The sequence below is a fragment of the Crotalus tigris genome, unplaced genomic scaffold (assembly GCF_016545835.1).
Source record: "Crotalus tigris isolate CLP2741 ecotype Arizona unplaced genomic scaffold, ASM1654583v1 scf7180000024506.1728113, whole genome shotgun sequence".
Lineage (NCBI taxonomy): Eukaryota > Metazoa > Chordata > Lepidosauria > Squamata > Viperidae > Crotalus > Crotalus tigris.
Genome location: NW_024100677.1, coordinates 928,358 through 952,522, shown reverse-complemented (window position 1 = coordinate 952,522; position 24,165 = coordinate 928,358). Strand labels below are relative to the sequence as shown.

The 24,165-nt window shown below is 36.1% G+C and overlaps 1 protein-coding gene across 2 annotated transcripts in view; it reads right to left on the bottom strand.

The window, feature by feature from the left end:
- The window catches only part of GALC (galactosylceramidase), a 38,157-nt gene that overhangs the window by 8,589 nt on the left and 5,403 nt on the right, over positions 1-24,165 (bottom strand). Inside the window, exons 5-12 of one of the 2 annotated variants that reach the window (XM_039333436.1) lie at positions 20,139-20,278; positions 17,921-17,959; positions 10,141-10,271; positions 6,948-7,103; positions 6,061-6,185; positions 5,089-5,216; positions 3,651-3,740; positions 214-303 (exon numbers count right to left, since the gene is read on the bottom strand). In XM_039333436.1, coding sequence (XP_039189370.1) covers positions 214-303; positions 3,651-3,740; positions 5,089-5,216; positions 6,061-6,185; positions 6,948-7,103; positions 10,141-10,271; positions 17,921-17,959; positions 20,139-20,278 — 899 coding nt within the window. Of the gene's footprint in view, positions 1-213; positions 304-3,650; positions 3,741-5,088; positions 5,217-6,060; positions 6,186-6,947; positions 7,104-10,140; positions 10,272-13,357; positions 13,486-17,920; positions 17,960-20,138; positions 20,279-24,165 lie in introns of both variants that reach the window. The other variant, XM_039333437.1, reaches the window with a different exon arrangement.

Here is a 24,165-nt window from a genome sequence, read left to right as displayed (position 1 = left end):
TGCTGTGACAAGATACATGCATTTCAGACATGGGAACTTCATAACACTTCTACTTAAAGTGTTACTCTTTTTGTTTCAGAGGCAGCTTTGTAGAAGTAGCATGCAGGCAAATGCTCTTCCTTTGTATACCTTTAGTTCTTCAGATTGACTCTTAAAGGAAATATCCATCAACTATCATAGTCATATTAACCTTTTAACTTATGATGCACTCACATTTTTAGGCCCAAGTGACTGAAATAACGTAGAGTTGAAAGTAGAAAAATCAAGCTTGGAATACCACATCTGAAGAGATTTCAACTTGCTCTGGAGGAGAAAAAAAATACATTCAATTTTCTTTATAGCATCTCAAATCTTTTTTAACTGCCAAAGAAGTCCACTCTTTCCCTCTCTCTCAAACTTTACCACCAGCCCAGCTGTTTTTGTGCTATAGCTCCCAAAATTCCCAGCCAGAGAGAAAGATGATATAGCATGACGTTAAGTAATCATTCTAAGGAGTTAAATTGATTTCTACATAGATGGAGCAATCCTAAATGAGAGGAATTGCCCCCTGTAATACAGGCCTAAATTATCTGTTAACGTTATCTCTCCAGGACATTTTTGTTAACACCAAGTCCTCTCAGTGGCTACAAATCCAGCAGATCCAAGTTAGCTTCTGCAGAGTCATTCTTCTAGAATTTCCCATTCCAAGGTCTACAGAACTTTCTACATATACATATATACACATAGAAGAGAACCTTCATTTCATCAAATCCCCTCTAAGCAGCAGGTTTGCAGAGTTGCATTCAAAGCAGAATATAATAATTTATTTCAGAAATGTGGCAGAATGAGAATATGATTATTTCAGCATTAATATCATTGTATGGATACTTTAGCGGAAATGGCTAAAATTTCTGCTTATTTAAAGGACCATTCACAAGAGAGATATTTTAACGTATGGAGAAGATGGATAGAATATGTTCAGAAGAAATATGGAACTACAAAGTTTCACTTAATGATTTTGTTTATAAACTTATGATGTTAAAGTTTGAAGAGAGTTAAGGGTTTTTATGATTTTGTTCATTGTATAATTAGTAAACTTAAATAGATTATGTTTGCATAATCCTGTATTTTGCTCTGGGAAGTCAGGGGAAGGGGGGAGGGGGGAGGGGGGTGGGAGGTGGATGGGTTGAAGTTTAAGTAGTTCAGATAAAGTAGAAATAGTCTTATTGTATATAATATTAATGTTTTAATTTTGAGAGAGGAACTGCTTGGGCATTTCCCCTGGACCGCATCAAGAGGGAGAAGAAGAAGGTGAGAAGTAAGTAGAAAGGTTGAGATGAAGGAGGAGAGGGGGTGAGTGAAGAAGAGGGAAAGAAGTAAGTTGGTTTGAGGTGGGATGCGGTTTGGGGGGAAATGGGCGGGCAAGACCGAATGTGGTGTGTATCAATTTGTTTTATTTTTTATCTGAAGTATTTGTAAGATTGTTATGTATTGTAAAATTGAAGATAAAATAAAAAAATTTATTTAAAAAATATATCATTGTATGGATGTGTGCAAATCAGACAAACTAATGCAAGTTTTAGTACAAATGGTGGTTTCAAATGAAAGAAAAGAAGTGGATGCAGATTCTTTCAACAAAGTTATCCAAACTAGAATTTTGAGGGATGAACTCCCTTTAACTTCTCTGTACAACAGAAAAAAGAATACACTCAGAAGAAATATGATTTGAGATCCTAATGGAGTCTGCAAATGTTTGACTAGTATGCATCTATTGAATAAATAGGATTCTATTATTTTAAACTTTGGGCAATTATCAAATTAGGCAAGAGCACTAAGTAATATATAAATCCCTACTTTTTCTATGAAAATAGATATATTTTATCGTATCTTTTAAAGCTCTAGATCCTTTGATCACATGTCTTTTAAAGTTACAGATACTCAACAATTTCCTTGGAAAATGTAATTTATGGTACATGCTACCATTCAGCACAAATGTCCAGATATAGAATAGTTGAACTCACAAGATATATTAATGGCCATCAATCTAGATGGTCTTCAAAGGAAACTAATCAAAAGCATGGAGAAGGCTAATAATGTCCATTAGTCAGGATGACGGTGTATTCATTTCAGCATCAGGGTTATTGTATCTCTACTAATTACTAAATAGAACACGAGCAATAAGACGCCACTTTGCTCATATCCTCTTTGTGGGCTACCCACTGGTATCTTTTTAGCCACTGTGAGCTACTGAATATGATTAAATTGGCCTTTGGTCTAGCCACCATAGGTGGATTAGGCAGGAGACAATAGCACAGCAGCAGAAAATTAAAACAAAACACAACACTAGGAAGTCAAAATAACAATAATCTAAACAACTTTTTATATAGATTGTAGATATCAGACTACTGAAATTACATAACTTTTTTTAATTTGTCAGTGTTATAATTCATTTTTATGATGAATTGAATCTATTCCATATGAAATTGCATTCTCTAGTCTTGACTCTCTCTTGATACAAAGTTGATTCAAAGTCTCAAAGTTGATAAATTTCATAAAACCAACATTCTCAGTTTGGAATTGAACTACTCTTTCATGTGTAGATGATTATCCTTCTTAATACAATCCAAGCACAATATATCCAAAGTTGTTCAGACTGAACATTTCCACATTTCCATATTTTTGAAAGATAAGGAGTAAAGATATCAATGTATTGTTAAATTAATTGCCTTTAAAAAGATATGATTCACCATGGCTATAATATTTGACCAATAAGGAATTACATATTTACCAACATTCATTCAAATTTATTGCTAATGAAACATATTACTAGCGCCAAACCATTTTTTAAAAAAAAAAAAAAAAAACTTTGAATAACCCTTAAAGCTGGGGCAAGGTAGTAAACTGCATAAATAATGAATATTTTAACGGTATTTATTGCTATTTAAAATACTTTTTCAGAATCTCAGAAATTTGAAAAAGATTATTACTTAACAATAGATTAAGAGTATCATGAGCTCATGACTTCTAAAAAACTGCTATCCATTTTAAAAGAAAAACTTATACTATAATTATAATTACTATAATTGTCAAGATAAATAACACTCAAGCTGAGCCCGCAATGATATTTATTTAATATTGTTTCAATTCCACTGCATGACTGAGGTTAATAAATAAACCTCATAATACTGTTTAAAATCAGAAAAACAAAAACTATTATCCTTTTACTTCAAAATAAAATAAAATCTGGTTCATATGTCATCAATTCTGCCGCCATTGGTTCCACTTAAATAAAACCAATTAATAAGCTAATGGTTACTTTTTTAATGAATGGAACAAATATCCAGAGTTTCCCTGTTCAAGTTAAGTCTTTATTGGAAAACTGAGTTGTAGCAGACCAGATCACAGGCAACCAAAACATTAGAGCACCATGAATCTGGACTGCACCATATTTATTTGTTCAAGGATAACTTCTGACCAACAGCCAATAAGACTGGGTACATAAGAACAGAACTTGTCCCTCAATTAGTTATATGTAACATTCAATTACATAATCACTTTAAAAATGCCAATCACTCTAATTGCTATGGATACAACCATTGCCTGATCTTGTTTTGATCATCTATTCTCTAAGGCACCCGACAGAGGGATTGAGGTACAGTTCAATTACTTACAAAGGATCCTTTCAAGTGAAAAACTGCTTTTTGGGGTAACACAACATAGGAAGGAAGTGGTGGCCTGATGCACTCTGAGTGGTTATATGTCTAAAAATAAAGAATAAATTGCACAGATCAAACATCACCTCAAAACGCCATTCCTTTTATTTCCATCAGCCAGATTGTATGTGACATTACTTATTTAGATAAAGAGTGTCACCCACATAAAAGTATAATTAGTAAGTTCTATAAAATCGTGAGGCTCATAAAAGTACAAAAAACAATATTTTTAAAAAAAATTTTTTAAAAGAGGGTTGAAAAGAAAAGGAGGGAGGAGAGAGAAATCTCAAGAATATCTCAATGAGAACTATGTTTGGTGACCATGAAATACTGACCACACGGATAAAGGGCAAGAAGAGAAGATTCCCCCCTTCTCTCTCTCTCTCTCTCTCTCTCTCTCTCTCTCTCTCTCTCTCTCTCTCCTAGGACAGTGTTCTCAAGAGGGAATAGGATATAATGCAATATTCTGCAATAATAATTCTGCATGCAACTTATATCCAGGATATCTCCATCAACTGCAGTAGTGTCTAGGAGTGGGGAGGTCCTGGGAACTAGGCTATCCTATCTGACATGCCAAACCAGGATTTGGAAAATACAACAGTAACACACATCAGAAAAGAAAGTTCCCCAGAAAAAAAAATACCCACACGTAATTAGCAGAAACAGACCAGTTTTGCACTGCTGGATCCTTAGAGCATAATGGAAGACCTTAAGATGTAAGACTTGAAAATTGTTAAAGAATATAAAGAACCAATTGTGATTGACAAAACAAAGCATAAACTCCTTATTGTCTACTCAGTCTCTGAAAAAACTCCAGTTACAAAGATGTGGTTCAATATACTATAAATTTGTTTAATACATAAATGAGTAATTTGGTTTTAGCATAATTTATTCTTCAGCCCTGTAAAATATATCAATATAAATTATCCCCAGAAGACAAATTTACTTGTCTAAGCTCTAACAGAACTGAGACTCAAAGAGGGCACTTCTCACTCACAACTCAGCTTAGGGACTATGTTAGACCAACTGAAAAACACTAGTACAATGCTCCTCATAAAGAAGCATTTGTTTTCAAAATATATCAGCAGGTGGCAGCATTTGGCTGACTTTGTGAGGATTCAAAAACTTAACAGTGTTATTGCTTGGATGGGAGAGTATCAGAGACAACTAGGGTTATACGCTATACTGAAAGTCAGGGGGGAAAAACTTGAAACAAAGCAACAGAAATTCATATTCATATTGTTTCCATGAAAACTCCATGGATGCATTCATAAAATTAACAGGAGCCAAAAGCAACTCAAAGACACTGTACTTCCATAGCTTTTGTACTGTTATGCTTCCATAAAGTTTAATGTTTGAAATCAACTCTACATTAGACTTTGCCAAATAACATTACCATTGTTTCAATAATGATGGTCAGATTGCCTAGCCCATCCGTCAGAGCCACAAAGCTTCCACCTTTTTCCAGATGCCCATCTACTTTCAGGTAATACCAGCCTGGTTGTGTAAACTGTGTTGTATGTGCTATTTAAAACAAAAAAAGAGCACTGAAATCTGTTTCAATGGGAGGGGGAATAATAAAGTCAACACAAAATGGCATATAGAAAGATAGCTCAATTGCCCTACAAGCAAGCAGTCATCTCTCTCTGACTGTAGTACCTATACATAGTTACAACTCAAACAAAGGTTCAGGAATAACTTCTTATAAATGGGTATGGATTTGATTCAGAAGAGCTCCTTCATAATGTGCAGGATCATGAATGCAACACCAATCTGTGACTCAATCAAACTACTGTGGTTTACACCAACAGTTCACAACCTGTGCTCTCCGGCTATTGCGGATTCTATTGCCTATAAATCCCAGACAGATCACAGATATTGTAAACTGGAAGGCTCCAGGTTAGGAAAGATCAGTCCTGATTGTCAACCTTCTGAATGAAAAAGTATTTTGAATGATTAAGTAATACAGTAAGAATAACATATATTCTTATTCAATTCACACTTTTTTTTCATAAAGTTATGAGCTTATTAAAATGTAAGCATCAGATCAGTATATCTATAGTCTGAATTCAAAACCTGAGTCAATTTTGATAAGACAAAATGTCTGAAATATTTTCAAATCAACAGTAGTTCTATGAAGCTACCTCATTATGCAAAATTTTGCACATATGTTGAAACAAAATTGTTTTAATCCATGCACATTCTCTTATAACATTTAGTAAGAAGCTACGTGTTATTCATTTAGAAAGATTTGTATTCTAGTGTATTCCAACAAGTATTACGATTTAAAAGAGCTCAACATGCATTTAAAAGAGCTCAACATGCATTTAATAACTAGAAAAGTTTATGTCTAATTTTAAAAACATACCTGTGGCCCATATGGGAGAATTCACAGAGTAATGCCCACTCCATGGTTCTTGTGCTGTCATTAAACCACACCTTCCAAAGGGTAATTCTTCATAGTAACTAGCCACTAAATTCCAAGCAATAGTGCTAAGAATGAACAATAAGAAAAAGAAAGGAAAATTATTAATTATATTCCATTATTCCTAAACCAAAATCTTGAGAGGCATCTTACAGGAGATAGCAGCAACCATTAATAAAATCTCAATAAATAAATATATGAATAAATAGAGAGATAGTTACCAAAGGTGAAAATATTGAAACAGACTAAGCTTAAAGAGGTATTTATCTGCCTTTCAGTCACTTCTGAAACTTTTCACTTGATGGTAATAGTGCAACAAAATTGAAAGTAAGGGACTTCACAGAGATTTATACAATTAAATGGTTAAGCAAATGTCCACCCATTTCATTCAACCCAAGAGCTACTATAGCAGGGGTGTCAAACTGCCAGCCCACGGGCTGGTTTCATCATACCAAAGCCGCACCCACTCCATTGCTGGCAATGCAAAAAGAGTCACGATACGTCGCAACACGTCACATGATGTGGCGAGTTTGACACCCGTGTACTATAGGTTGATCAATCAAGCACAACATAAGTATTTACCAAGTCATATAGTAAGAAACTCTTTTACAGAGGGGATATCTGCAGAATAAATGTTCTTGTTATGAACACCTCAGCTTTAGGGAGGAAAAATAGTTGGTCCAGGTTTCATGCACATAGTGATTTCATTTGTTAAAAATTGATTCAATGTCACTGCCAAAAGAATTAAGCAAGATTTTCACAATATTATAGATACACATATATATTGTCATGAAATACATTTTTATATCACCAGATATATCGACACATACGCAGTCATGTTCCCATTTACATAATTTTGATTCAGGATTCGAGCCCAGCAACCAGCGCCAACTTCATTGTTGAAAGTACTGTAGTCTTCAGAAGACCAGAGTTTCTTTAGAGTTAATTGAGCATTTTTCACTGTTTGTGTCCCTGGGTAGTGAGCCCTAGACAGAAAAAATATATATACGTGCATTTGATTAAGTAACATTCTAGAAAAGTTTGTAAGGCATGATGTCTTTTAATAATGATATTCCTCAGGGCTTCAATTTTTGATGATTATATGGAAAATTGGGAATCTCAACTAGTTTTAAATAACTCATAGGTCTTTCAAGGGCAGTCCAGCAATCTCTTTTACATTTACAGCAGTAGTAAATCCGTGACATAGAAAATAAAACTGTTCATCCATAAATTCAGGAATAACACTTAAAGGCTACCATTTACAATGTGAATGATTAGCATTTATCCAGCATTTTAAAAGTCAGACATTTTTTTAAAAACCTGAAGAATAAATCAGTATAATAATCCCTGGATTGCAGTTGGTAAGTCTTAGCCTCAGGGGTTTGTTTGTTTGTTTGTTTGTTTTTATGGCTATCCAATAGGATCAAAGGAAAGACAGAATTTTTAGAAAGGATTTCAGGATTTCACTTATTTACCGATACAGCAGGATTCTCTCATTATTATTGAGCAGAATTTAGAGACCTAAATGTCTCAATGCTTTTGATTTATGTATCTTAAAACATGATTCTAGATCCTTTTGAAATGTAGAGATGCAAAATAACTTAGATCTCTATCTTCATTTAAGAACTAATATACTCTGAAGTCTAACACTTGGTACAGAAATCTCTGCTATGGACAGTCTTGTCAATCTAACCTAAATCCTTCCAATAAAATATAAGAGACTTAATATCTACCTCTTAAAAAGTTATATTTAAAGGTCTTTTAAAAATTGGGACCAGCAAACATTAGAGATAACTATGACTAGGACTTTCTATTGGTTCATATGTTTTGATGAAAAAAAAAATTAGAACAGAAGACCACTTTAGAATTTTCTTCCTTTTTTCAGCAAATACACAACAATTACTTTCATCTTCCAGCGACATTCCTGTTTACACTATGCAAGCAAAGGTCATCTTCTGTCCCTCTCATTTCTGCTGCTGATTTAATGTCTTAAGATTAAAAACACCTTGTAGCTTAATCTTTTTTCTGTATCCCACCTTCAATTATTTAGAATTAATAGAAAGCTTAAAGATGCTGGCCAGCAGTTTCCCTTTGTCAATCTTGCTAGCAGCTGTTCTTTTTCTCTCTCAAGTTGGTAGAGCCATTTTTCTTTCATCATCTTCAGTCTTCTTAGTGATCCTTTGTGAAAGGTATTCTCTCCTCCTCCTCCTCCTCCTCAAATTTGGCAGGTCTTCCCTAGATTTCTCCTCCTTTGCTTCAAGAGGATTTAAACTCTCCTCAAACCAGCACACCAGAACCAAAAAAGCTTTAGCAATGTACAGTACCTAGCCCATTTTAGGTTTACCAGACATGTGTTTTCCTAAAACCAACAACCAATCTTCAACAGCCGGAACTGTCTTCCATCATCTTAGATGCCAGTCATTACACATCTCCATGAAGTTCTCTCCCAGATCTTCTTCCCAGAGTTCATCTGATGATTTTTAATCTTTCACTTTTAATGTCATCAGAATAGCTCTTCCTTTTTCTTTGGAGATATTTTTCTATGGGAAACTAAATCATCCCTATTCTTATCTAATAGCTAGAAGCACTTGCTTGATTTCTATGTAGATATGTAAATAGCCAGCAGGAAACCAGGACTGAATGCAAACTATTATGATAACCATGTACAGAAGACAGGTGAAGCAACTTTTACTCAATGGAGAGCCACTGAGGTGCTACCTCAGCATACGTCTATGGAGATGCTCACTCATCCAGGTCCTGGTTGCCCCAAAGGTGCTTTTTAAAAGGCAACTGGAGTTTGTTTTTTGCTTGAAGATGTTTTGCTTCTCATCCAAATAGCTTCTTTATTTCTGAGTGAATGGTGGGGAATGGAAAGATTTATATTCTTTGCAGAGGTATGATAAATCCTTCCATTCCCCACCATTCAATCAGAACTGAAGAAGCTTCTTGGATGAGAAACGAAATGTCTTCAAAGAAAAAAAACAAAGAAAGTCCAGTTGCCTTTTGAAGACTACCTCAACGTATCATCTGAGTTGAAACTATATAATTGAAACTACATCTCCCATAAGATCTAGGCAACATGGCCTACAATTGATTACAGAAAATATAGTCCAAATATTTGGGAGACACAAGGTTTCCCATCTCTTTTAAATGGCAAGAAATATGTTTCTATCTAAAATCAATAACTTGAACTGGGAAAACTCTTTCCATATTTCTCAACACACAACTGTGACCATAGTTGTACAAATGTACCAACAAACAATGAAACTATTTGGGGAAGAGTAATTTTGAGCAAAAATAGGCAAAAAGATGTCTCCAGTTTTCTGTTCCAATCCCTTCTTCGAATATTATACATATGTTAAATCTCATGAATTCAGGTAAGCCTTACTTAATCTCCATTCATTCAGTGATTTTGAAATTCTGATGGCACTGTATGAAGGTCCTCTTAAGTTCCAGCTGTTGCAGCACCCCTGCGGTTATGTGAACAAAATTCAGGCATTTGGCAACCAGCTTGTACTTAAGACTGATCACAGCATCTTCACAGTCCTTACCTTAGAGTCCTGCTATTTCCTGCTTAATAACCTACGGGCAACTAGGACTATCTGGATTGCTGTTGCTAAACAATGTGATCACTTAATACTGTACATTACGACCACATCACTTAGTGATGGCAATCCCAGTCCCAATTGTCATAGTAACTCCTCACTATCTGCATAAGAATCTCAAGGGAATAAGTAGCCTGAGTATTGCAGTGAACTCTCCTATACAATATTGCCAGTTTCTGACAACAGTACTCAATGCTCTATGGATAAAAGCACAAGAAATCAAACGTAAATGAAAAAAAGAGTGTCAAGGATGCAGTCATATTTGCATATGTCATTTGACACTTTGGAAGCTCACAAGTCTAAAGATTGCAACTACTTAATATTCCAGAAAGATTTTTTTCCCCCAAAAAAGGTGCTGCCTATCAGAAATGACTGTGAGGGGTTATGAGGAAGAATCAGCTTTGAAAAGATGCCCTACCCAATAATATTGACTGCTTCATGGAGCTCAGAATCATTGAGCATGTAAAAGGATATTGGTTCCCAGAGGCAATCGCTGGCTATGATCTGCACTCGCTGAAGGTCTTGCTTATCCAAAGAGTACCTTAAAATCTTTTAAAATAAAGAGACAAGAAAAGTAGCATTTTATTCATTTTTATTTTATTTATTAAATTTTTATGCAACCCATCTCTCTGCCAAGCAACTTTTTCCCACCACTTGTAAGAAATAAATATTTAAAAAGCCAAAATGTGCAATTTATTTTGCCGATGTCTAGATACAAAGCAGATATTTCTCTCTCTCTATGACAGCTGCATAAATGTGAATAGCAATAGCACTTAGACTTATATACTGTACTGCTTCACAATGCTTTAAACCAGGGGTTCTCAACCTTGGCAACTTTAAGACGTATGGACTTCAACTCCCAGAATTCCTCAGCCATGGAGTTGAAGTCCACAGGTCTTAAAGTTGCCAAGGTTGAGAACCCCTGCTTTAAACCCTCACTAAGTGGTTTACAGAATCAGTATATTGCCCCCAACAATCTGGATCCTCATTTTACTGACCTCGGAAGGATGGAAGGCTGAGTCAATCTTGAGACAGTGAGACTCAAACCGCTGAACTGCTGGCAGTCGGCAGTCAGCAGAATTAGCCAACAATACTGCATTCTAACCACTGCGCCACCATGGTGCTTGAAGTTAAAATACCTATAGCCATTTGTCTGCCAAAGGGGAAAATAGAGCAAGATGCCATTCTCTTCAGTAAATTGCTTCATTTCTAAAAGTTTTAAATGGACATAGTTCATAACAGTCGCTTTGGACAGTGAGATGGGTTGCATATAAATTAAATAAATAAATAAATAAGAAAGCTCCATGGACATGCTGGGGAAACAAAGAGACAAGCCTCATTCCCAAACATAACCAAGGAATATCTCCTGCAGCAAGATTTAAAAAGTCTTTTCTAGGCAAATACCTGTCATTTCAGATGCCAGAATAAAAACATGTTGAAGAATAAACGAATCAGGGCAAGATCCAATGTCTGCTCACATAACAGAATGTTCTCTCTTCCTTCCCACTGTGGTTTGCCCACTCCAAATTTACCCCAGAAGTTTCTTCCAACTCAGAGAACAGATGCTAACGATGCACATGGAGACAGAGGAAGAGAAAATAATTTTTCTCTTCCAGTGATGGATTTGAGATTATCGATAGGATTGCAATTTGAGCCAACTTTATAACGTGCACATACTGTAGACTGTGACAAATGAATCTGAGACTTGATAAACACTGAAATATCGGAATCAAATGAGATAATGTCAAGAAAAGTATGCAACACTCTAAAAAACAGAGCAGCTAAGGTAACAGGGGAACAGGTAAATTCTAGAAACTTTTAATACCCTACTGCATTTTGTAACTTTTAGAAAAGAAAATGTTTTCTAAAAGGCGAAAAAATATTTTTTTCTACCTAGTAAAATGATGCTGTATATCCAATCAATGGTATTTACAAAAAATGGCATTTTAAAATTTGATAAGATTTTCAATAATTGTCTCTATGTGTGTGCACGCGCGCGTGCATGTGTGTATGGTAAATGAGCACTAAATAAGCGTGATATTGAACATCTAGTGTACAGGTTCGGGATAATGCTGGATCTGAACTCTACAATAACCTCATTATCATTTTCATATCCAGGGAAAATGTTACACAGTACTTCAGTGTTAAATAATGACAAGCTTGATGGTAAAAATTTCAACTATCAATGAGTTTTTGCTTACTTATTTTAGTATTATTATTTTGAAGCTCTGAAGTGATGCTGCAACTGATATTCACCCATTTGTTCACCCATAATCAGTAGCAAATGGTGGTCTTGATGAGAAGCCAAGCAGCTATCTAGACTGCCAATTTTAACTTTCCTCAAATGCAGTGTCATCAGAAGACCCTGCATTTGGGAAAATCAGAAGAAAGACAGGCACCCTGCTATTTATAAGTGGTGATTATCTGCCCCATGAATTGGGGAGGGGGGAGAGACAACTATCAGCCAGAATAATTCTAACAATTGTAAATGACAATGATAGCAATGACACTTGGGAGATTGATCATGACAAAGGTTGTATCAGCTTTAGAAGCATATCTGAAATTTCTAAGTTTCTATTTTCTACTTCTATTCTTAAGAAAGAACAGAAAATCAAACTACATAGATTATGATCCACAGCAATTTTTAGCATTTTATAAATGCATAAGCATAAACTTTCATTTATAAATTTTCAAATTTTCAGGTATAAATATTGTGGTTATTATTTAACAAACTGCCACCATTTCTCAAAAAACTCATTTTTAATAGAAATGAGTTCCACTTTAAATGTCTTAAAATTTATCCACTGTGCAATAGCCCTTTGGGTGCATACAGCTACTCTCTAACGGTTTAGGTAAGTCAATAAGTTAATTAATGTGGCACATCTAGCTTATTACTAGACAACTCATTAGATAGCCATAAAATCAAATCACTGAGAATATAGAGAATAAAATTAGATGATACAGTTTAGCAAATCAGACATGAAAATTATCATTAATAATCTCCAGGCAATGTGTTATCTTTTAAATGCATAATGTACAGCACAGTCCTGCATGTCTGGTATTCAAAGCAACTATTATATAGATAAAAAAGCAAAATGAATATATTAAAAATACCACCACAAATAGATCAGCAACATAAAATAAAACAAAAAATGTATTTTCTTAAGCTACAATTGCTGAAAAGGCCAAGCAATTACAAGAAACTTCCTCAGAATTCCTATTGGTTCCTTAGAGATAATCAATAATGTTTTAACATTTCACACAATCCTATATATACAAGTGTATATTAACAATTCTTAGACTTTATGCCCCTAAAGATCAGCAGTGGAGGTACTGAGAATTCTGTATAGATATGAAGCCTTCGGTTCTTAGGGTACCCATAGGAAAGTTACTATTTAAGAAGCATCTGTAAACAAAAGCCACAAATTTACAGATGATAGCAGAAGGATGTTGGTATCCTATTAAGCTACAGCAAATAGTCAGCTGGAAGTGAAACTAGGTGTAGGACCGGAAAGAAATGGTACTATAGCTGATGCATAAGAAAAGCAGGATAATCAAGTAAGTGTCCAAATTCTAATTAATACAAAGCTTTACATACAATAAAGGAATCACTGTTCCTCTGTATTTCCACTTACCCTACTATCTCAACTGCATCATATAGATAAGGATCGACTAGCACTTGACTTGCAATGTCCCAATTTCCATCTGCAGCAATGATGCCAAGGGTCTTTAAACCCACTTTGTCCAAAGTTTTGCGAAGTACCTTGGTAACAGATAATATTACTTGAAGTATAATTTTCATCAACTAAGGAGCATGACATTACCTTAAAGGAACAAATAAGGACACGGCAATCTAGTTCTAAAACGCTTTGTTAAAAAGCTAAATAATATATGCTGTTGGCTTGCCTAGATTCCATAGTCCTCAGTAGAAATTGTGCACTTTTTGGTGATAATCAATTAATAAGAAGCAATGATGCTTGTATGACACTGGCTATTTAATATACAGATCACAGCCAAACAAAGCGGCAGTGATTCCAAGACACACATAAAGAAATTTAGATAGCACATGGGACTAAAACCTATTGATCTACTAGCCCAAATTTATTTTATAAATTATCAACTTATAAAATAAAAAAAAGTATGTGCTACATGAAGTACCTCAAAGGGTACCCAGATGGCATCAATATCAATGACACCTAACCAGGACTCATTTTTTATTTCAGAATTGGAGCATTGACCATTTAATATGAATTTAATACTTAACCTGACCATTAAGAAGTACATCTTGAACTCAAGAATTTGAGAATTCATTTAAGTATCTTGTATCCTGCTTTAAAATAAAAGATACACTAAATCACTATCAGTGTTCTACACAGAAGTTCCCCAGAAATATTAAGCTTATTTTACTTACTATGTAATAAATTCCCATTTTAAGCAAGATAGTAGTTTGTCATAGACTGTACAGAAAAAGTGATGACTGCTAAGAGGTTGGTCGTCTCAACAACAAAAAAAGTCTTGTTGGAGAATCAACTGTCCCAGTTGGAAGGAGGGCTCAAGCAGGGAATTAGTTTGGGCCTGTTGTGTAAACACAAAAGGGCAAAGTCTGACCCCTCCCTCCCAAATACGTTTGAACCTTATCTAGTCTTTCCCAGATGAAAGACTGGAGAGATTCTTGTGGAATAGACATAGAACAATAAGTAGCTAGTTTTAACTCTACATGTGTGGGTTTGGTTGTTTGTGCCTAACATCACTTTCCTAAACTTAACAAAGAAAACAAAAATAACTATGACACCTTAAAAATTCTACATACTTATCAGTTAATTTTGCAAATTTTTGTGTATTAAAGATTTTAAAATCAAGTTACTGTTGAATCTCTTGGAGATATGATATAGGAGTTTGAACATTTTATTTATTTTAATACTAACATTTATATGCTACGTCCTCACACTCCAATGACACAAACTCACATGATGTGAATTTCTCTTACTTTCCCCCTATTTTGCTGTGAAAGTAAAAGCATTGTCAACATGACTCTTGAGCAATTAATTGCCTGTCAAGAGCACACATGTTCAATTGGCTACATCCCTAGATGTACAAAGACAGGAAGATGACCTTGACAGAGATACACGTTCAATGAAGGAGAAAAACATGGCTTAAATCTAAAACAAGGAGAAAATATAGGTAGTCCTCAGTTATCAACTGCAATTGGCAATTATCTACCAGCAGCTCTGTTACTAAGCAGAGTAATTGTTGATCACAATGTCACATGACCGCACCAAATTGCAGTCATTATGTGAATCACTGCAGGTTGTTAAACATGATGTCATGTGACCACAACTTGAGACTTACTGGTGGCTTCCCCATTGGCTTTGCTTGTTGGAAGCTGGCTGCGAAGGTCATGGTGATCATGTGACTGAGGAACACTGTAACCATCGTAAATGCATTCTGGTTGCCAAGCAGCTGAATTGCAATCACAGGACTGCAAGGATGCTACAATGGCCATAACTTTAAGGACCAGTTATGTCTCATTTTTCCATACCTTTGCAACTTTGAAAATCATTGAATGAGTGATCAGTAAGCAAGAACTAGCTTTATGCATAAGTGGCTCAGACACACACACCTCCATAATTCACATGGAAATTCACAAGGGAAGAGGCACAATCACACTTGCAAGATTTTGTTATTATTGTGATTCTCAGAAGTAGTCCATCTTCCTGTAGAGTTGAAGTTTGCTCTGGTCTATTTGGTGGGGTTACACCAATGTCTAAAATCTATCAAAGTATCTTTTTTTTTTTTTTGCCCAGGTGCAAAATTGTAAAAATTTTGTAATGTACAACACCGAAACGATAACTTTTGTTATTTATAAAAATAATAAAGGCAGGATACAAAATTCACGAATACTGAAGTTGACTGTTGATATATGTTGTTTATCTTATTTAGACAAACAAATCTTTTTTAAAAAATGAAATTGGGGGGAAGCTTTTTGGGAGGAAGCTATGACACAAATGTTCAGGGTCCCCTTAATGTAATATTAACAATTTAGATTTTATTTATTTGATTATAAATGGGATAGGTCCATGTCCTCAAATAACCTGGCCCCAAGCCATACAGCACTTTAAAGGTGATAACCAACACCTTGAATTGATCCTGGAAAAATATTAGGAGTTCAGGCAGCAGCAGTATGGCACAGGCAAAACAATACCGTGCCCCAACTGCACACATCACTGCATTCTGGAGAAACTGAAGTTTCCAGGTGATCTTCAAGCCTAACCCCATGTAGAGTGCATTGACTAGAGCAGAAGTGACAATGAGGAAGGCTTCCCAATCCAGGTATGGGTGCAACTGGTGCCCAAAATGAATCTCTACAAAGCTCCCCCACCCCAGCCATGGCTGCCATCTGCTCCACAAGCAAAAGCTATAAGTCTAGCAGGACCCCCCAGACTGTATATCAACTCTGTCCAGGAAATGAAAAACTTGTAGGGAAGGTTACAATTGTGATCATTTAATCATAAGACATTGCAACCATCGTAAGTATGAGTCAACTGACAAGCACCTGGATTGTGATCCTATTACCAAGTGGATTGTGTGCCAGCCAGAACTTCAAGGACTGGTCATGAATATCACTCATCATCACCACTGCAAATTCAAACTGCAGCTGAACAAGTGGGTGATAACTGAGGTCTACTATATATGGAAATATAACTGAAGTTGCAAATTTACACTACCCATTCCTGAATGGCTTTGGGCAATGTAAGTCTGCCTTGACTCCAATGAAAAATTGTTCTAAAATAAAAGGCCCTTTAATAGAGAAAGAAGAATTTATTGTCAATTGTAGATGTACTTGTGGTGAGACCTAAAAGATGTTTTGTAAACCGGAAGTTTACAATAATATAAGCTCATGAAAGAAACATTTACACCACAACAAGGACCTTAAATTGCATTCATAAAACAAATGGCAACCAATATAGCTTGTTCAACACAGGTGAACTATGAAATGCCATTGTACACACCTGCTGCCACAATCTCCAGCCAGCTGCAATTTAAATTACTAAAAAATTAAATAGCTAATCTCCCCCACATATTTCAAATTACAGAGATCTCCCCTTAGGAATTAGGCAAGTGCCTATAGCCTTCAGGTCCAGTCACTTACTATCAAATATTCATCTCTTTTACATATTCCATAGCCTTACATTTTAAGTCTTATCTAAATTTGCCAAAAATTGGTTATCTCTAAAGTTGATACGTATGTTAAACTGTATATTTTCAAAAGCAAATAATGAATTCAACTCCATAGTAGAAACTAACATAGACATATTTAAATGTACAAGTGTTATAAAACTGAAATTGTATCTAATCAAAATAGGAAATCTTTCTTTTAAAACCTAATCATTTTTCAAGATTAAGTTCTGTAATGTCCTTCAAGCTATGCAATCAGTTCTGTAATACATGAATATTATAAAGAAATAATTATTATGCCTTCTTTTCTAGATTCTAGATTCTGTATCTAGATTGTAGATAAAAGTTCCTAGATTCATCAGTCACTGAAGGCCCAAGCCCTATGCACAGCTAAGAGTGCTTAATGTCAACTTGGATAATAAACCACCTGGGTATTTTTCTGAAGAGGGAGAATCCAGCTACAATTGTTTATGGGCTCATAGCTTCATCCATAAATCATTCCAAGGTATTCAGCATAAAACTGTTCTTATACTTGGTCCACAATCTGCAGCTGTCTCGTGCAGCAACTAAGATGGCTAAGTTCCTTCATGGCTGTTAGTTAGCTACTAAGCCCAGATCATATTTCTAGCTATTACATTCAGGGCCCTAAACAACTTGGGATCAGAATACTACCTTTTGAGCCAGTAGTATGATGAGCAGACACTAGTGAAGGCACTCAAATTGAGAATACTTCAGCTCAAATGTCACATAAAATGAACATCATTACGTTTTACTTTCAACGTTCAGTCAGTGTTATATGCACAAAATGGCTCAGATATTATTAGTGAATAGGAAAGCATGCAAATGTAAAGCAGATACAAAAGTAATATTTTTAGTACACATCAATTCATGCAAACAGTTATTAGTTTTTTACCTGAAGTCAGGTAACTCTATTTTTGCTCTGCTGCATAATTTTGTTCCATGTTAAAACAAGAATAAGATTCCTACTTGGTTAAATAAATAAAGGATAGTAGTTGACATACCTTGATATATTTGCTGTTAAAAGATCGTTCATTCCAAATCTTAAATAAAAAAGGGAAGTTTAAAAGTGTTATAATGTTGCTTAAAAACTAGTAATAAAATCTAATTGCCATCAAAACTAGAACAAGAATTACAAGAAAATGCCACTAAATTCAGTTCCCAATCTCAAAGCACAATAACTTGAGTTGCAACCCTAACAATTAGAGAATGAAGCATAAATGGAACAGTTGAATATCTCAGCCAAGTCTGCATAACTAGGTCAGTGTTTCTCAAACCTGACAACTTTAAGAGAAGTAGACTTTTAACTCCCAGAATTCCTCAGACAGCATCTTGTTGGGGAATTCTTAAGAGTTGAAATCCCTACTTCTTAAGGTCACCAAGATCAGACAATACTTCTCTACGTCATTCACAACACATTAAAAAAAAAAGATGTTCTCTTTAAGTTTGGCACTAGAAGCCCTGTCCTCTGTTCCAGTGAGAGACAAAGTCTTATCAGGAATATCCTGCCCGTGAAGATCCTCTTTGTTTAACATGTCTTTTTACTGTTTTCCAAAATATAATGAACTACTCTAAGCGTGCCATCACTTATTTCTTAGATAATAATTGAGGTTGCATTGTTATTATTGCATCTTTTTTAAACACTGATTTTTTTAATTTTATATTATATTCTGCTCTGGGATATAACTTTGTTCTCAAACCAAGAACTCAAACTTAAAATAAAAATCAAAACTGACTGTTGTCATAGACATTCATACTGCAGCATCTCTGACCTTGATAAAGTCTCAAAAGTAGGCACACATTGTCTACAAAAATGTCAAATTAAATTCCACTCTAGAGTCTCTAAAACAGTCTAACTCCAAAGGGAATGCCTGTGAGCAACTATAATCTTGAAAGCTTTTTTATCATTAGTGATTGGCAAATAATAAGTGGATAGCCTGCCAGCCTATTATATATCCAGAAGCACCTTTCTCAAATTCAAAGACTCATTTTCAAATATTACAAAAAATCCAAGTTTAGCATGTCATGAACAAATCTAGACTAATTTCAAGCTTATGCCATGTATCTACGTACTGTATGTATGTATGTATGTATGTATGTATGTATGTATGTATGTATGTATGTATTTACATACTAATATGGCCACCTATCTCATGCAATTAATCTAGGCTGCTCACAACAATCCATAAAACCTAACTTAAAAACAAAGAATATCCTTCTCCTTAGCTGCCAGACCAAACATTCTTCCAGCTCAACCCCACCCTAGCCCAAGCTTAGAGGAAGAGCCAGGTCTTCATGGCCTTCAGGAACAATTAATCAGTGGAATAGCTTGCCTTCAGAAGTTGTAGGTACTTCAACAATGGAGGTTTTGAAGAAAAGACTGGACAGCCACCTAACTGAGCAGAGTCTCCTGCTTGAGCAGGGGGTTAGATTAGAACACCTCAAGGTCCTTTCCAGCTCTATGTTGATTGACTGAAAGCTGAAAGGGTAGGGATCCCTTAAATCTAGATGGGAGGCTTCTCTAGATGGTTGGGGTAAAGGAAGGCCTCTAAGGTCCCATCATGTGACAATATTTAAGGGAGGGGATCTTGAGTGGGGCCATCTTATCTAACCTAGTAGCATGGACAAATATTGTCCCACAAGTAACCCAATACTGTGCTCCATAGGCCTCTCATGTTTTAGCAAAAGGACATGGATTATCTGGCCTTCTCCACTTGGCAAAGTGATATGTTTTAAATCCAGTCTGTATGTAGACTAATTAAACAGCTCAGAATTGCTTCAGATAGTGAGATGGGCAGCATATAAATTTAACAATAAACAAACAAATAAACATCTGTGAAATTTTAAAAGGCTACTTTGAATCAATCAGTTGCATATAATCTACATAATTCTAAGCATTCAAGAAAAGAACATGACTTACTGGTATGAAGATTCTTCTCTGCAATTAGTATAAAGTAAATAAAGCAATTTATTTACTAGACAAAATGCATATTAGTATAAGTCCAAATTCACTTTACTAGTTCAATTGCCTTTTATATTAACTTTTATTTTACCTTTCCAATTATGTCCTTTGACCAAATCACCCACAAATAAATTGCTTAATGCAAAAAAAGGGGATTAAAAAAACACTTGGTAAACATATTTATATTATAAGCCATGTGGTGCAAGTTGTATTTAATTTTTAACAAAAAACAGAATGTAAGGAAAAACTCCTCTACTAACCCCAATGTAATCAATGTCCAAATCATGATATTTTTTAGCACCTATAATCCAGGAGACAATATAATAAGCAGTGACATCTGGGTACTCATAAGGCCAACTCGTACCCCTGCCAATCCATCCTGGAAAAGCCCAGGGCAAGCCTGCAAGGGGAAGTATAAAGAAACAAACAAACACAATGGAAAATTATGCGTAACACATCAACTTCACAGAGCTAAAAAATTTTTTTTTAAATGTCGATAATGTGGGGGGAAAGACTTAAGTACTAAATGGTCAGAGTTATTGTAGAAAGAATTTAATTTATCCACATGCTCTAGGATCTATACAATAATCACTAGATTCTATACATTTTTACTTCCTTTTTCTATAATGCTAGTGTTATAGTTTGCATTATTATTAACAGGATAATTCACTGAATTGGAAGAATTAGTGGTAAAAATAACTGCTAACAAGAGCTGGATGGAACAATGAAGAGAATTAAGAACAAGCTGATAAATAGGAGTGTATTTTTCCAAACCTCAAAGCCCTGGTTACATTTGTTGAAAACTGCCATATTGTGCTTGAAAGTAGTTGAAAACTGTGTCATAAACATTACTCCTGCCTTTATTTTATTTATAAAAGCCCTGAAAACCATTGTTTCTCCCAGGCCGTGGGATAATTGAATGGTGGGGTCCTTTAGAGAGATCTTGTCTACATGGGAGCATTTTGATTCTTCTGTATAAAACTATCTTCTTCTTCTTGTGCCATATCCGTTATCGCACGTTGGCGATCATGTTAATTAACCTTCTGTTAATTGTTGTCTTTATCTTTTCTTTTCAATATTGTGAACCATCCAGACTAATTTTTTAATTGGGAAGCCTTATAAATTCTACAGGCAAACAAACAAACATGACATGTGTAATGAGGCCCCACCTACTCTTGTGGTTCCTCATTCCTCTCATATGCCCCTTGGCAATGAGTTGATTAGAAGTCAGGGAAATGAAGATGAGCTAGAAACAGAGAAAGAATGAAAGGGGTCAAATGGTAGACAAAATAGCTGAAGAATGGGATCAGACACATATTATAGATAAGCAAAAGACCAATGATGAAAACAGTTGATTAAGAAAAGAATCAATAGACTGCATAGCGTCACCTCTATTTGCCAGCAGAACAGGTACTGCTAATAAGTCTTCACAGATCTGCTTGAGAGATAGAAGATCAGAGAGAAATGCAAGGGGATAGGGAGAAGGATATGAACAGAAAGCACGACGGCAGTAATAAAAGTTCATTCAGTTGATGCCGGATGTAATTCAATGATGAAGTTATTAAAAATACTTTTCTTTGTTAAATGATTACTTGTGTTGGTAGATAGTTTTAACTTCCTGAATTCCAATCTGAGTGTATTTAAGACTGGCATATCTATGTATACATATTATTTTTCAAACTTTTTTCATTCAGACTCCTTCCCGCTTTCATATATTATGGCATTTTCCAAAAGAGCTTTTGTTTATATGGGTTATATAGGTGGTCCTTGTTTAACAGCCATTTGTTCAGTAAGTGTTCGAAATTGTGACAGTGCTGAACTGTGAATAGTACTTACACCTGGTCCTAAAAACTTACATTCATTGCACCACCCAACAGTCATGTGACCAAAAATGAGCACCTGGCAGTTCACCCACATTTGGGATCACAGGATGCACTTCAACTCCCTAATAATAATAATAATAGTAAAGTTGGAAGGGACCTTGGAGGTCATCAAGTTCAACCCCCTGCTCAGGCAGGTAACTCTATACTGTTTCGGACAAATGGCTGTCCAGTTTCTTCTTAAAAACTTCCAGTGTTGGAGTATTCATCGCTTCTGGAGGCAGGTTGTTCCACTGGTTACTTGTTCTAACTGTCAGGAAGTTTCTCCTTAGTTCTAGGTAGCTTCTCTCCTTGATTAGTTTCCACCCATTGCTTCTTGTCCTGCCTTCAGGCGCTTTGGAAAATAGCTTGACTCCCTCTTCTTTGAGGCAGCCCTTGAGATATTGGAACACTGCTATCATGTCCCTCTTCGTCCTTCTCTTTATTAAACAAGACATACCCAATTCCAGCAACTGTTCCTTATATATTTTAGCCTCCAGTCCCCCTCTCCATCTATCTCTCCTCCTCTGGCCTTTCGGCCACCTGCATGCCTCTGCCCCTCCACCAGGCATGCCTCATGAGCAGCAGGAGGAAGAAAATGGCGAAGGGCAGCTGGGATGGGAAGTGCTGCGGAGGAGCAAGGCGATAGGCAGGGTGATGGGGACAGCACAACAATGGAGGGCACAGTGGCAGGGCAACAGGGGTAGTGGAGTGCAGGGCAGCCAAAAGGGCAGAGATGGGGACAGACAGGCGGATGTGGGGAGTTGAAGTGTTCCGTGAAATTATAAAAGTGGGTGGGCTGCTGAACACCCAAATTTTAGTCACATGACTGCAGGGTGGTGCAACTGCCATAACTTCAAGGACTGGATATAAGTACCATTTGTTCAGTGCCTACATAATTCAAGTTTGTTAAGCAAGGAGTAGTAGCCCAAATTTGTTTGTTCTCACATTCTATCAGCTGCATCAATCATATTTGCCTGAAAAGAAGATTGTTTTGATTTTTAATACCATTACTTTCAAAATGCAAACTTAAATTAAAAAATACTTTAGGAGGTATAACACTAAATGTAATTAAGGGCGTATTGTTACTAACAAAAGCACTTTTTTCCAGGCTGCTCCACAATCTTGAAAAAGAGATGATGCTTTAAGGATCAAAGTAAATCTTAAAGCAGCAATATCTTTATTTAAGTTTTCCCAGAAGGCTGAAAAAAGACTTGGTTGCTTTAAAAGAACAAGGAACAAAAAAGCTGTACGTTTCATGCAAAGTCTCAAGCATTTCTCAATATGATGCAATAGGATTGACTCCCTAGAAAGCATATTCTGGCTTACGGCCATCTCAAATTATTTGTTTTGAGCTGGAAGGGATAAGTGACGAGTAATGAGCCAAGCTGGGCTCTGAGTCAAAATGCCCAAGGAGATATCAGAGTCAGGCTGAAGTATGCAGGTCAAGCAGAAGAACCAAATTGAAGCAAGTCCAGACAGGATCTCCTTACTTACAGGTAGTCCTTGCTTAACAACCCTATTTGGGACCAAAATTTCTGCTGCTAAACAATTCAGTTGTTAGGCAAAACATCACATGACTGCACTGCTTAGCAGTTTTAGTAGTCCTGGTTGCACTTGTTAGGCCAGTACCATGCCACGGTAGGACCTCAGGCTTCCCCTGCCCTGCTGTGCTTGCCTGCACTTCATCTATCTTCTCCATTTCTGCTCTTTAGGCCACCCTGCACCCTGCCACCACTACCACCCTGCACCCCACTACCCGTGCCAAGATTGCAGGTGTATTAGAAGCCTCACAAGACTTCAGGATGGCTACGCATGACCTTAGAAAGAGGATGTCACACTGCCAGCAACGGGAGGAAGAAGATAGCAGATGGGGCAACAAGAGTGGTGGAGCAAAGGGCAGCAAAGACAGTGGATCAAATGGTGCAGGGCAGCAGTTGTAGTGATTGCAGGGTGGCAAGGGGCAGTCAAAAGAAAGAGGGGAAGAAAGATGGAGGGGGGGGAGAAGTGTATCCCCTGATCATATATGCAGGTGGGATGCCAAGTGACTGAATGTTGACCATATGATCATGGGGGCACTGCAATGGCCATAACTTCAAAGGCCAAACATGTGTCATTCATTCAGTGTAATACTTCTGAATGTGTTAAGAATATGCTTAACCCCATTAAGCAAGGACTACCTGTATTGTACAGAAAGCAACACAAAACTAGATTTTTTTTGTTAAGGTCCAGAAACCAGTAGACACACGCAGTCCAGGTCTTCCATGTGTGTCAATCAACATTGGGTAGGATATGCAATCTGTTCAGCAGATCCTCCAACAAATCATAGGGTTTGGGATGAATTGCAACATAATAATATGGCTTTCAGAAGAATAGCAAAGTTCAATTTTAGAGAACACTTTTATTTCAGAATGCGGTGTAGGTTGAT